This window comes from Seriola aureovittata, chromosome 16, assembly GCF_021018895.1.
Source record: "Seriola aureovittata isolate HTS-2021-v1 ecotype China chromosome 16, ASM2101889v1, whole genome shotgun sequence".
In the NCBI taxonomy this organism is placed as follows: Eukaryota; Metazoa; Chordata; class Actinopteri; order Carangiformes; family Carangidae; genus Seriola; species Seriola aureovittata.
Window position 1 is genome coordinate 17,016,947 of NC_079379.1, and position 15,826 is coordinate 17,032,772.

Below are 15,826 nucleotides of genomic sequence, written 5' to 3' on the forward strand. Positions count from 1 at the left end.
AGGAGCCATGATGATGAAGAGGGAGAGAGAGGCTCTCCATGTTTGGATTTTTAAAGGAGAAAAAAAAAAAGGTGGATACTGAAATATGTAATGTTGACTGTATTGGAGCCAAATACTGGCACGCTGTTGTAAACATGCTGAATATATTGGGACATATTCACACTGTCAGAGAACTCGGAGAAGTTCTCAGAGGGAATCTGAACAAGAGGATTCAATCATTCCTATACCCACTGTTTAGTTGTGAAAACAAAATGTTGCGTGGAAAGCAGTGGCTCTCAATAAACCAGTCCTATTACTTTATTATGATTTATTGTTAAACAGCTACAGTGACTCAGCTGTGCAGTTTGTTGAGATTACTGCTTGAGATGGTTAAATGACTTTGTTGTATCGCCCCTTTTTGCAGTTTAAGGCTTCATACATGTAAAGGGCACATACTGAAGTACCGTGCTTTGTTGTAGATCTTACATCTTATCACCAAACCACTTCCATACTGTTCTAATGAACTTCTTAACAGCAGAGCAGGCAGCAGCTTTACTGTTGTTTTCAGCCGAGCTCTCTGCTGCTCTATGCAGCCATGACATAAATATGTCAACACCATGATATGACAATTTTTGATCACTTTAAAAAATCTGGCAGTATTAATATGAATGATATGATATTGCACATCTGTATTTGATTGGACTGGACTCGACAGTTGATGTTATAATTATAGCTCTACTATGAAAGTCAAAACTTTAAAAAGGGTAAAATAGTTAGGATAACAGAAAATCTAAATGGTTTATTACCATTGTGGTCACTCTTTTGGAACTGTCTCTGAGAGGGACGTCTGCTTATAATATTTTCTTACATAGGGTCTTGGCTAAATGTTTAGATTGCTGTGTCTTTTGAGGCCTCAGGCTGTAAAAAGCTCCTGTATCTAACACCAAATGGTCCATTGGTTTAAATTCTGTCTAGGTTGTGAATAGGGCTGGGCAATGAAATGAAAATTATCGCAATATAATTTTCTTCAATTAAAATAAAACAAATGGTTGATAAATATTCAATATAATTAATTTTCATTCTTAAGATTGCATGCACAGAAATTAATAATGAACTGCCAATCACATCGCAGGAATATTGGACAAATTAGGTTTTAGAAAGGTGAGTAAGTTAGGTTAGATTTTATCATTATAATTGCTTTAAATTTTCTACCTCAGATTTGAAAAATGTTCCACTGGCAAGTGTTTGTCAAGTACTGGGCATGAAGAGTAGTTTAAAACCAATATCAACTGGTTTTCGACTGATATTAAAACTTCTATAATTAACATTAATATTTTTGGCCAAGTCGACCTGTCCTAGTTGTCGATGAAAGACGAGCTCTGCAAATAAGCCAATAAAGTCTCATTAGAAAATGTAACAAATGTTAACAGCTGATTTGACACTTACACATCCACCAGCCAGGATCTCAGCACCCAGAGGGACTGTGCCATCTTTCTGTCTGGTCTTTCCTCGCACAAAGTCATTCACCTGGAAACACAAAGTTATAGTTTCATACAAAGCTACTAAAGCTGGTTCAGCATAGTATAAATATAGTTAATACACTATATACAGTATTTTCTGTACAACCTGAGATGTAGAAAAATCCAGTGCACAAATGATAATCCTACATCTCACTTCTAATGTAATTTGGTTTGCACTGAAAGACACCATTGATTTTATTTATCAGAGGACATTATAACTAAGTTGTGTTAACAAGCATTAACCATTAGATATATGTTATAATGACAACAATATTGACACCACTGCGTACCTCAATGTTAAATGCTTTAATCCTTTTCACAAAGATGCCTGATAGACAGGTCCCAGATGCAGGTACACTGGAAGGGTGCTCACAATGTAACTACAGGTGACTGTATGTAACTGTAGGTCATCATTTCCATCTAAGCGTGTGATGTGTGTTGTATCACATTATATAAAATTGATCTGAGAAATTAAAAGGATAGAAAAACCTCATGGATCTCTGTGTGAACGTGCATGTGTCTAACGCAGTGACTTACTGTAAGCTTTATGGCTTTCTCGGGCGCCACACCCAGTAGCTGTGGTACCAGACCTATCATTAGGAAACGACGAAATGATTAGAAAAAAAGACTGCTGTGGTACCCCTCCTCACACACACACACACACACACACACACACACACACACACACACACACACGCATATACATATACCACTTCCACACAGAGTCCACATGAAGTGTGGCTTCCTGCTGCATGCGTCCGACCCTGCAAGATCCCCCAGACGCTAATGAAATCTATTGATGTGGAGTGTGGGGACATCAGAGTAGCAACAAGAGAGAGAGGAAGAAGGGGTAGAGAGAGGATGAAGAAAGAGAAACTGCTTCCCAGAATAGGAAAAAAGGGCAGAGTATAAAACAAACCAACCAAAAGTTTACGCAGACCTCAATTACAACCCAGAGCTGGATAAAAATAAACAAAATAATCACAACAGAGCACAATGAAACTTGGCCCCCTACCCAGCCTCTAGGCAAGACACACACACACACACACACACACACACACACACACAGACACACACACAGACACACACACAGACACACACACAGACACACACACAGACACACACACAGACAGCAGACAGGCACACACGCACGCATGCACGCACACACGCACACACACACACACACACACATTTCCTCAAAGTTACAGACACAGTTAATAGTCTACAGTAGTCTGTGTGTAGCAAGGCCACACACACACATAATCATATACTCAATTTGGAGCTTGGTGAAAGGACCAGCCTGGACCTCATAAAATGCAAACCAAAATCATTTTCTAAATTTTTTTTCCAACTGTTTGCATACTTTCTTCAACACAAAATATATGTGAATACACACAGGGACTTGGGAACATGCAACTTCTTTTATTTCAAAATAATCCCTATAAAACATTTTTTTAAACTGTTAAGATGTTTTGTTAGATCCTGCCATCGAACATCAAACAAAGGTAATTGTGCCAATTTTGCACTGATGATTTTAAATTCCTCCTTCAGCAGATTTTCCCATAAGTGAACACACTTTCAACTTATATTACATAACTACCGTTTGGCTGTCAGGATACCTGTCTGGCTATCTATCTGGAGCCAGACCTGTCCATGTCTACGTCTGTGGAGCCATTCCTTTCCTGATGGCCTTTGTGTTTCCCACAGAAATTCAAGCATTCAAGTTTCCTCTCAGGAGCCCGGTGCTGTCAATCAAAATCATGGGATTTTGAAAAGGCCCCGCCACCGTTCCAGGGGACCATTTTTCAATCCTCCTTCAATCCTACCCCAACAATACCAACCTAGACACACTAACCCCAGTGTCTGAAGACGGGGCAGGTAGTCATTAGGGATGTCATGCCCCGGTATGTGCGTACCTGCATGCCCAAGTAGCCACCTGCATGTCCGTGTGTGCGTGTCTACATACTTGCACATCTGCTCAGTGTCTGTGTATGAGTTTGTATGAGTGTGTAGGTCTAGACGCACGACATCACCGCATCATGACACAGGCCTAAAGGTATGTGGCCTTGCGTGTGATGTTCATTGTCCTGCTCTGAAAGTCCCCAGCCAGTCGGTAATCACTTCAAAGGAGACAGGTCAACAGAGAGGTGAACTCACACCGCCCTCCTGTCCCCCATACACTTTTCTTCTCCTCTCATCTCCTCTTGCTTCCCTTCTCTTTTATTGTCCTTACTACTAGCCTCTTCTCTCTTTTCTCTCATCTCAGCTCCTTTTTTGCCAAAACCTGTTTTGTGAATTTGACTGTCAGTGAGTTGGAAATACTGTTTTTGGAGTGTTTTTACGTAAAGACTCCAGCAAGTATAAGCAACAGTAGCTTTTGCACAAGTACTGCAGGATTAAAGCATCAAAGACAGTATCGACTGTGCTGTTTACAACCGTGACTGCAGGTCAAAACATTCATGCATACTGACCTCGGTAGAGTCCAAAGAAGCCCTCATAGCGCACCACCTTCTTGAAGCAGTCGAAGCTGCTCTTGTACATGAGCTCTCCCACCAGGGAGCCGCTGCTCCTCTGGTTCTGCATGCGCGTCTTGACCAGATCAATGGGGTACACTGCTGTGGCACCCACAGCTACAGACAATAAAACAAAAGCTTTTTTTAGATACTGACCACATGTTATGAGGGTATTATCTGTTTATTTCAACACACAGCTTTCACTTAAGTACTTTACTTTTATGACCATGCCAGCATTGCCTTCCCCCTTGCCTCAACCAACACCCATGTCCCACTCTTGTGCATACATCTTTGTGTTTTACAATTGAAGCCAACAACAATAGAAAATGCTGAAAAAATGAGTAAGAGGAGTGAAGAGTAGATTGGGTCATATGTTATTTGATGACTCTAAGCTACTTTTTCTTTTGAAAATATGTTCAAACTGTTTGGAATAACCTGAGCAAAGTTCAGCTACAGATGTAGATTAAATTGTTGGTTCACCAGTGAAAAAATACAATAGTTTTCTACTCAACAGCAGTTGTTGAGTAGAAAAATTATTTTGGAGGTTACATATTATGCTGAAAGTGAGCGGAACCTCACAATTAGAGGTCACTGATTATGCTAATGCTAAAATCTCACAAACATGCAAACAAAATTAAATTCACCTTCATAATGTTGGGGTGAAAAACTACTGGCAGTGATACTACTCGAGATACCACTAGGTGTTTTTGCAATTTGGGTGAATTGACCCTTTAAGAGGAAGAAGAGGTAGAGGAGGAGGAGGAAGGGGAAGTATGTGGGGGTAATGTTAAAAACGTCAAAGTTTTTTGAGTTCAGTGTCTTTGGCCTGTCAGACGGACACAAACAAAAAGAACCGACCCAAGGCGACAGACTTAATTAGAGAGAGACCAAAGGAGAAGAAGGGATGGCGGACCCGTACCTCCTTATTAAGCTGTCTCCCTTGGGATAGAAGGAGGAGGAGAAGGGAGGAATGAAGGAAGGGAGGAGGAGAAGACAAACAGTGGGGAGTCTGGAGCCAAACACAAGGCCTAGGCACCACCCTTCACCCCCACCTTCATCCTCCCTCTTGTGATCACTCATACAGGTACAAAAGAATCCACACAAGAGGGTTTTCCCATGGCACGCAGAGAGACGAGAGACGGGACAGAGCGAGACAGAGGGATGGTAGAGAGAGAGAGACTGAGCGAGAACGAGAAGGAGAGGGAGAACTTCTCTTTAAGCAGGGGAGTGACCGTTGCTCTTGTAAGCAAGCAAAAGGGCAATAGAGGGGCCATTGTCCTCTCTCTCTCTCACCCTTTTCTTATGAGGACAGTGGAGGGCGGGGGGGGGGGGGGGGGGGGCAGGTAGGCAGGCAAACAGGTAGGTGGGTGGTGGGTTGAAGGTATGCAGGGAGCCAATGGGGCGTGACTCTTACCCCCTGCCACTGAGCCAAGGGTGAACCTGTAGACTGACTCTGCCACCTGGACCAGGATGGGGCGGGAGCCGTCACTGCCCAACTGCTGCTCACAGTGGAACAGAACAGATTAAAACAGTTAGAGAGACATGCCAGTAGACAATCCACAGTTTCAGACATTTCTCTAAAACATTCCACATGTACTTCATAAAACGTTGCATGCCACACATCTAACTCCACCACCCTGCAAGATAAAGGGCTATTAAATAAAGAATTTGTCACACAGGTTGTATAGTGTTTGACAGGAAGTCCCAATTTCATGATGGACATTGGTTTTAATCATAATGGTCATTTACTAATTATGCTTACAAGAAATGAGAGTAACAAAATGTTTTTAATTGATGAGTGCACAAATAAACATGCTTTAAAATCATATTTTCTACAGTTATTGTGTTCATTATTTTTTTGAGTAACTGTTTAACTGACTATGAAATGTCAGAAAATGGTGAAAAAAAACCTGCCATCGTTATTTCCAATAGCTCAAGATGACGTCTTCACAATGCTTCTCAGATTACAGAGCTATAGAAACAGAAAAGCAGCCAATCTTCTCATTTAAGAATCTGTAACCAGACATGTCTTTGGCACCTTGACTTAAAAAAATAAACAAATACTGACTTAATTTTTTTGTTGATAGACTAATCATTTTAGAACTAGACAGAGTAACTGCTGAAAGCAACACTAAGTCCTGCACAAGTGATCAGGTGGTGAGTTAGGTTAGAAATTAAGAAAAGATCGGAGTGTTTTCTAGGTTTTAAGACTGTTGCATAAAACATGTAAACCTATTAACCACCACCTAATATCTACTGTTGTATCCCTGCGCTGAGCCAAAAAAACAGTATGATCAACTTTCTGTGCAACTGTCTTTTCCTGTGCAATTTCTATAAAGTAAATATCTAATATTTTAAAGTATAATATACTATTTATCAATATATGTAAACACACACCCTTTATTATTTAATTTACAATTACTTATTTCCAACTATAACTAGTTAATTCTTTGCACTTCTCCACCTGAAACTATGCAGAGATGGTTGTATTATCTATTGACGTATTTATTGTCAGTGCTTAATTCTTTCTTTCTGCATTAGAATGGCAGTTTCTGTGTAACTGAATCTGTCTTACACTAGTCTGAAAAACCATTTGTCAAATAAAATTAGAATCAAAGTGATCTGAGAGCAGCAAAGTGTTAGTAGCATTAGCCACACAGTAACATTAGCCACACTCCCTCCTCCACCTGAGGTACCTGTTGCCTTGTCTGGTCTGCCCAGCCCTGGCCTCTCGACCCTGGGGAGAGGGGGGGTGCAGTGTGGTAAGTATGTGTGTGTGTGTGTGTGTGTGAGTGTGTGTGTGTGTGTGTGTGTGTGGGTGAGGGGAATGGGAGTCTCTAGAACAGGTCCAACTGTCAGAGAGAACCCCAGCCCCACCCCCACAATTCATCCTCAGAGGTTGCTTCCTGCCCAAACGTCCCCTCTACACAAACTCTCCCGTCCTCCTCAGCTCTGTTTGCCTGAGGACTGATGAAACTTGGCAATACTTACTGTCAGGATGTTTGAGGGAGAAAGAGGGAACAAGTTAACAGGACATAAAGAGAGAGAAAAGGCAAACCGGCAAACATGTAGAGAAATAAGAGAGAGGGAGAGAGAAAGGGAGAAGTAGATCAAAAAGGAAATGGAGAGAACAAGCGAAAGATGAGGAGAGAGAGTTCCAGCTAGCTGGCGGCCAGCCCCCGAGGCCGAACCACAAGGGCCTAAAGTGGCTCATTGTGGTGGGACTGGCGTCTGTGTAGTGCTGGGCCCCTTTGCTTGCTCCCCTTTGGCCCCAGCCTGCTCCAATATGGCCTGGCCAAGCCTTCACTGTAGCGCTGGAACCCACCCGGCAACACAACTCTGACCAAACAGCCCGAGAAAGAAAACACTCCTCTGCTCATCTGTCCGGCTCGCAATACGTCCTCCTTCCTCTTCTTGGTTACAACTTGTCTTAAGTCTTTTCACATCTATTATTTACAATGTGAAGTATGTTTGACTTTCATTAGGTAATGAGGACGTTTCTGATTCTCTTTATTTGTGTGGATTTGGAAGTTTTGAGTATATGTATTTTTTTTCAACCACATTTGAAGGGGGAGTGGTGGGGGTCTAGTGGTGTTACTTGGACACAACTTCTAAACCTTGGTATGAACTTTTGAAAATGAGTAGGACTGATGTGTACTGGCTGACCGGCAACTTGGGGGCGAACTATCAACTTTATGCCTCACAAAACCTGTTTGGGTCTACATCTCCTGTGTTGCTTAATTTCAATTCTATGTAACTCTAATACACATGTGTCAGTGAATTAATAGAATAATTCATGCCAAAATCCTAAATCAAACTGATGTTTTGGTTTTGGGGATTAATTACCTGTGAAGGAGATATCACTATCTTTAATTATAAATCTCAGTCATCTGCACAGTGACATCTAACCCTAGAGATTGTATCGAGATGGAAAAGAGCTGCCAATGTGGAAGAGGAAACCAAACACATCAACAAGTCTTCATATTCTGTACCTGTCTCTGGACCTCTGCCAAGTTGTAGGGCAGGGCGCCTTCCTCCAGCGGAGCGATCTTCACGATGTCCACTAAACCAACACGTCTGGTGAAGAGAGAGAGAATGAGGAGGGAGAGGGAGGTTTGGAGTAACTTTCAACTGTTGTAAAAACTCTCAGAGGATTATAATATTTCATACATGCATCACCAAGTATATGACCTTTGCAAGCGCAATCTGTCAGTGTGAAGTTACTCAAACTTTACAGATACTTTGCCATCGTTCTATGTGAAAATATTGTGGCATTCAGAAATCCAGACCTGCGCTTGGCATGATTGAGTTAGACAACCGATCTACAGGAACTGACGACTCCCACTCTTTTATCCTTTCATCCAAGTATAACATAGATATTTAACCTTTGGATAGAAAACTACTGCCTTTATGAGTCTTTCCATTGCATCTCTATGATGGTCCCAGATTTCCCAGGCTGAGGGAACGGGGAACGCCAAATCCCCCCCTCCCCACTCTCCCCACTCCTCTCCTCTGAATATTGGGGCTATTATCTCTCGCATCTCCAATCAAGGGGAGTGGAGAGGGCTATTAAAGTATCCCATTGCCCAGAAATAATAATCAGGTGGTGTCTCAGGCCGGGGTTAGAAATTATGAGTACACTCGTCGGGCCGCGAGGCAGACGCAGAGGAAGTGAGGGAATGTGAGACATATACAGTTGTTTTGTGGCACGGATTATAGGAGCTTGAATTGCCCCTTTTTTTTTTCTTTTTTTTTTACATGAATGGGAGTTTGGATTGGGTTTGGACTGAAAAACGATTCTCTGGCACTGATGTAGTCATGTCTGATTCTTTTGATCCGTTGCAGAGAAGTTTGAGAAGGAAGAAAGTGCTCGTCTCTCTGAGTTATGGACGTTAGGGCCAAAGGTGTGCTGTGGGGGGCAAATGTGGGATAGACTTTCTCCGCGACTAGCTGAGGAAAAAGTTAAATGACTGATGTACGAATACTTAGATGCAATCCTTCCATTATCGCAGTTACAAAGCTACAATTTTCTAAACTTAAGTGTTTGCCTTTTCTCAGCAAAACATCCAATGAATGTCACTACCTGCTTGGCCATCAGATCCACATTACTAATGATTATTTCCTCGGAGATCATATTATCCACCCCAAGACTAGATTAAACATAGAAAAGCAAATTACATCCAAAACACTGTCACATTATGAAAATAAAGGTATTAAATCAAAACTAGCATGATTTTTCTGTGGGCCTTTTTTGTTTTTGAAACTTTAGAGATGTTTTTTTGCCAATGTGTGTGTGTGTGTCTGTCTTACCCACGGGGCTCCGACAGATCAGCCAGCTGAAAGAGGATGTCTACCTCCATTGGTGTCACCTGCCCAAACCTCTGAGCTGCCACAATGAACTCCTCTACAAAAAAGGGAGGTTTTTATTTAGTTTGTACTAAAATGAATGAATAAACCAACATTTACAACACAATAAATAGAAAACACAATGAAAACATCTTATATCCCTATCTTTCCATTTGATGCCGTCTATCTGTGTCCTGGTCAAGGTGACAGTAAACGAAGCAGATGTTGTATCAGTCAAGACATTTTACTGCTCTGCCATATCCTCCAGCTCAACCTGGTGGATCTCAACCAGATGAGATATGCATACTTCCTCCAGTGTGCTCTGGGTCTGGGAATGGTCATGATTTGATGCCACCTAAACCACCTCAGTTGTTTCATTTTAATCCAAAGGAGCTGTGGATAAACTCGGAATTGAGTGAAACATAAATTGACAGGTAAATTGAGAGGCTTGTTATCAGGCTTTCAGGAGTACAATGGTACAACATCCAAAAAACTGAGGACCAGTATACCCTCACTGGCACGCAAGTCCCCAACATCATCTCCACAACTCCTTAACTTGAGACATCAACTCTCTTTTAACTCCAATAGGGCAATCTGCCCTTTTCCGGCCTAAAATTTGGAGGCGCCAACAATGATCCTAACAGCTTCACAGCTGGCTGCAAACTGGTCCAGCACATACTGGAGGTCATGACCTGATGAAGCCAACAGAACTACATCATCAGCAGAGAGCGATGCAATTGTGATGTCCCAAACTGGATATTCTCAACTCCTTGGCTGTGCATTGGGATTCTGTCCATGAAAATTACAAACAGAATAGGTGACAAGGAACAGCCCTTTTGTGGCAGCAACATCTACACAACGGTGAATAGTGGGTCCACTGCTTCACAGCCACAGCCATATACACTCCTCCTCCTGAATCTAAGGCTGAGGTGGATGGATGATTAGATAATGAGGACTGGATTGCTGGGTTGTACTGAACGTTGCATTATGTTCTTGCTGCTCTTTTTAGTTGGCTATTTTAAATGTTGACGTTTTATGGTGGATTTTTTTCTTCAGGTTCTGACACTTATGCATATTTCCTTCTGTAACATAGTTTTAATTACAAGTGAGAAGTGTCAAAGCATGCTGAACTCATCATAAGAAAATACACATAAAGAGTTATGGACTTCATGGAGTTCTTTGAGGCAGCTTTAGTATGCTGTAAATTGAAACCTGGTCTATTGTTGGTGGAATAAAGAACAGGTTGACTGTAGGCTGGCTTACAGTGGAGGAGTCAGCATTGTTTGACCTGCTTTATTCAAAGAGCAGCAGGCTGGGGTTGTGACAAAGTCGTCCTACACTGGAGCCATTCACCCTGCCGAGGCTCAGCTTACCCCTGAGGCATGCTCTCTTTCTCTATCTCTCTCTCTCACACACACACACACATATATATATATCCATGGGTACATACAGGTAATGCTCACAAGCATGTGAGAGCATACTTACACAAGACTAGACACACACACAAACACACAAAGACACACACACCCTCAGACATAGACAGAGTTCTGTCTGGAGAGATCACAGATCACAATGCTGATAACCTGTCTACCTGTAGCCTGTAGTCACCACACACACACACACACACACACACACACACACACACACACACACACACACACACACACACACACACACACACACACACACACACACACACACACACACACACACACACACACACACACACACACACACACACACACACACACACACACACACACACACACCTGTCTGACCTGTATCCCCTGTATCCACCATTACTCTATTAAATTGATGAGCAGAGTTACACATAAATGCCTTGTCCAGACACACATTTCCCTGATAGTATACACTCAGTTAGCTGTTTATTAAGTACACCTAAAACTAATGCAATTTAATAAAAGAGTCTTCCCTAATGAAGGTTATAATGTTCAGTTTTTATTGAAACTATTTAAGAGAGGTTGATTCAACTTTATGGTCATTTTGGAGGCTGCAGTTTGTGGTGCTGTTGAAGTGTATTGTGTTATATGCACTAAATATCACCAATACCTCTCTGTATAATGCTGTAGAATTCTACACCACCACAAACTACATCCTCATACAGTTGAATCTACACCTCTCTGGATTCATTGCAGGTCTACTGTATTAGATTGCATTAGTTTTACCAAGTTGCACCTAATAAACTGGCTAATGAGTTTATTTGCTATAGTCTCAAATTTTCAAACTGTCAAATGTGAAAAATTTATAAATCTGTTTGCACACAGCTGCTCACATTTGCAGACTGACACTTAAAAACTTAGAGCATTTAAACAGCTAAATACTACAGATTTATTAAAATTAAACTCATCCTCTCATCCTTTGTTAAGACAATTATTGCTTTTTTGTTGATGAGTGCAAACTAATGGATGTCTCTTCAGCGTATTATAATAATAATTGTTATTTATACAGCATTATTTTATTACAAAGTTCATTATGTATGCATCAAAAAAAGAAAAAAGTAGTGAAAACAAGGCAAGACAATAAACATTCAGGTAAAATATAAAAGGGACATCAAAAACAACTCATATTTATAAAAAAGAAAACAACTGCATAACAGCAATTATATTAAAAAAACGACAACAAAGAGTCTAGAGCCAGCAGCTCTGTGAGGCTGTACTACTTAACACATTGGTGCTTTGAGAAAACACTAATGTCAGCATGCTAACATACTGATATTTAATCGTCACCATCTTTATTTAACCTGCTTGCATGTACATTTGCTCAATAGCATTAAACTCAAAGCACAGTACAGTATAGCTGAGAATTTGACTTTTAGTATGGAACAACTGACCAGCAATGCCACTGGGTAAATACTGATATAAAAAGCAACCTGAGATAGTTAAGTAGTCAAGAAACCCTACTAGAAAAAAACCTGATCAATTTAAATTTTAGAACAATCATTTGTGTCGTCCTCAGATGGGAACAGGCTCATATATCATCATTTATGGCAATAGCTAGTAAACATGCATGTACACTATTATGTGTTAACACATATTTTTCATCAACATACACTTGATTTTAACCTGTTCACAAAGGTGCACACTCATTATTTGCCTTGTGGTTGTACACTGCTGGCTCAATAAAAGCTGTGTACGCGCCAAGCGCTGCAACGGTATCCCAAAGGCAAAACAGTGGCCTTGTTGCACATACGGAATCAATCAGGATTATTACGCATGTGTGCATGCTTGGCTGTGTTAATGTATTTGAATGCATGTGTGTATGTGAGAAATGTGAGGGGAGAGTGTGTTGCAAAATACACATACACTTGATACATGCTGGAGTGTGTACAGTATGTGTTTGTGGGCCAGCTAGTAGTACATGGAGCGGAGCACTTGAAGTCCCTAAGGAAGCCTTAATGACTCAGGGAGTGGAGGGTGGATGGGTGGTGGCTGTGGAGGTCTAGCTGGCTATGGGCCACCATGGGTCCAGCCAAGCCCAGTCTTGGTGTACCCATGGTGGGAACAGCCTGGGGAGCACATGGGCTCTTGGTCTGGGTCGGTTATGGTCCACACCCCTGATAAGGCTTCAGATAGCATCATAAGGCTACACTAGTGGCCCTGGGCCATGTGGAGAGAGGTCAGAACAGTTTCTTAAACACGACCAGAGCAGGAGTCAGAGTCAGAAAGAAAGAGACAGACAGAGAGAGCCAACTAGGCTTTTTGCCAAGTATTGAGGAAAAGAATGAGGGACAGCAAGTGGGGCAAGCAAGGGAGAGAGAGATAAGGATTTTAAGAAACTAACCATTAGAGAAAGGGAGGCACAGGGAACACATTGAATCTGTTGGATCAATATATAACAAAACACCAAATTTCAGCTTCTTGTAGTTTAACATTATTGTTCTGCAATAATTTAGATAATGAAGGGTTATAAGAACTGAAGGTTCATTTGATCTATGAGGAGGCAACAGCCTCAAAAGTGGGCACATAACTTTTTTTGATAAATCAAATCGTTTCTCATTTTTTTGAAGAATTAGAAATTCAATTTTCAACCAAACACATCCCAGGACAAATAAAGTGGTCCACAGATCAGTGCCAGGATGTCTAATAGACAAGACAGGCACCATCAGGGATTGTGGGTATGTAGTACGTGTGCTGGGTGGCATCCAATGTGCCCATTTAAAGGCCACCGGGAAGGAAGAAAAGCAAACAAAAACAAGTTTCCACCCTCCCTTTCAACACACACATAGATGTAAATACATTATGTGGGACACACTTTCAATATTGTCTGTTGTCCAGTTTGTGTGTGAGAGCACATAGACATTGTATGCTCACATTTGTTTGAGAGTATTTGTCCTATATGCTGTCTATATTTTTGCACTGCATACATCTAGAAAACATCACTACATGTGAGTGCATGAATCATAAATGTGCATCTGCTTTTTGGTTGACTATGTTTATATAATATATAAGTTTGGTAATTTTTTTTTTCTCCCTAGGTACCTTTGGTGACTTCCACATCTCTGCGGTGGCCAGCCAGGGTGCTGTAGATCTTTCTGATCAGCTCCATGTTGTTGAGCAGCGAGTTGAAGCCGTTGAAGTAGGAGAAGCTGACCTGATGGGATGTGCTGCCACCCGCAACCTGGGCAAAGAAGAAGACGGGGAATTTAACAGGCAATAGACTAAGACACATACATAAATACAGTTATACTCAAAATATAACAAATGCTTGAGAGATGCATTTAAATATCATGATTATGGGAGAAAAAAAAATCACTCATCAAGAGGATATCTTGACAAACATCAATGGTTAATCAGCAGCGTTTCTCTACTATCACTCCGCAGGGAGAAGTAAACCTGTTTCAACCGCTACTTTTTCCATCACAAGACGAACACTCTTGTGGAGTTTAATTAACTTTCTTTATGAGGTGGAGGAAGTGGTAAAAGAACAGAAAATAGAAAAAAGGTAACGGATTAAAAATAGACGCTGGGGCCTTTAAGGACATTCCAGACTGTCCACAAACTCTTTTATGAGAGCCAGGATCCCATCTTTATCAAACCAGGCTCTCAAATTCTTAGTGAAGCAGCTCTAACTGCTGCATGTTTAGTAATGTGTGTTTCAAGTACGTTCCCTGAATGTTGTTGCCTGTTTTGGGTAGTTAAGGCCAGAGTATCAGATGAGCCTTGGGGCTTTGCTTTTCTCCACTGAAAATTGAGAGTTTCCTTTCACTAGATGGCACTGTTTGCTTTACAGACACATGCAGGAAGATTGCTAGCTGCTTTCTGTGTTTGCAACATGGGAGGGAAGCTTTGGCTTGGGTGAAACTGCCCTAACAGAGAGTCACTTTTGTATCTGTTCATATCTATGAGCCTATAGACATGGATCTTCCCACGATATCCAACACAGAGTCTTTCACAGTGGGGGAGAGGAGAACAATATTTGGGGGGAGAGATTGTGGCGCTGATCATTTACCATTTTTGGTGAGTGAATTAAAGGTTGCCGTTTCAATGTTTGTGTTCTGCCATAATACCACCTTTAATGTGTCTGCAGTGTTTCAGTGTTTATGAGATTTTTGATATATGTATGTACGTGTGTGTGTGTGTGCGCGCACACTAGAGCGTGTGAGAGAGTTTACTAACAGCACACCAAGATGTCTGGTCGGTGAGGTAAACACAGTGGAGAAAATGACAGAGTCTACAAGGTGTTTATGAAATGGGGCAAGACATGGACACAGACACAAGACGCACACACGTGCAACAAAAACACTAACACACAGAAGGAAAAGACAAGACACAAAAAAAGACAAACATCTCAGAGTTCAAAACAAATAGAGCACACATGCACAGCTGCTCACACACAAACACACAGGCAAAGATGATGGACTGTAAAGCTCCAGTCCCCATCTATCTCTGTCTCTATCTTCCCATTCAGCTGGCCTGCTTGGCTTTGACACTGCCAGAGAGGTTAGACTTAATGACATGTTGGGAGGGAGACAGAGACACGGGGGAGGGAAGTATAGAAAGAGGGGCAGTTGAGAGAGAGGGAAAAAAAATGGAGGGAGGGAAGAAGAGAGAGGACGGATGAGAGGCGACAGATGAGGTAAAGAGGAAGAGGAAGACATGAGAGATAGACAGCTGGAGGGAAAGCCATGGTGTTTGGTTGTGGGAGTGTGAGAGAAAGAAATGAACACAGGGAGGACAAAAGACAAGAAAGAAGACTTGAGAAGGGAAGAAACAGTCCTGCCTTTACCTCTTTACGGTAATATTAGTATGTTAAGTTTTGTAGCTGATTTTAGCTACCAAATCAGTAGCAAACATTGCTTATAACGTGTGTATGTAGAGATGCCCTTTATGAAACATTGTGTTTGTTTTTTGATATTCCAGAGTGAGCATCATCTTGCAGTTAATCATTCCAAGATTTTGTTAGATATATAGTTACTTTACTGTATCACAACATATGCCATCAAGTGAC

At 41.4% G+C, this 15,826-nt stretch overlaps 1 protein-coding gene across 2 annotated transcripts in view; it reads right to left on the reverse strand.

The window, feature by feature from the left end:
• Positions 1-15,826, reverse strand: part of LOC130184293 (electrogenic aspartate/glutamate antiporter SLC25A13, mitochondrial) — a 47,260-nt gene that overhangs the window by 15,379 nt on the left and 16,055 nt on the right. For both annotated transcript variants that reach the window (XM_056400216.1, XM_056400217.1), the window contains exons 7-13: positions 13,858-13,996; positions 9,323-9,416; positions 8,005-8,089; positions 5,427-5,511; positions 3,971-4,129; positions 2,037-2,089; positions 1,426-1,506 (exon numbers count right to left, since the gene is read on the reverse strand). In XM_056400216.1, the coding sequence (XP_056256191.1) occupies positions 1,426-1,506; positions 2,037-2,089; positions 3,971-4,129; positions 5,427-5,511; positions 8,005-8,089; positions 9,323-9,416; positions 13,858-13,996 (696 nt within the window). The remainder of the gene's footprint in view (positions 1-1,425; positions 1,507-2,036; positions 2,090-3,970; positions 4,130-5,426; positions 5,512-8,004; positions 8,090-9,322; positions 9,417-13,857; positions 13,997-15,826) is intronic.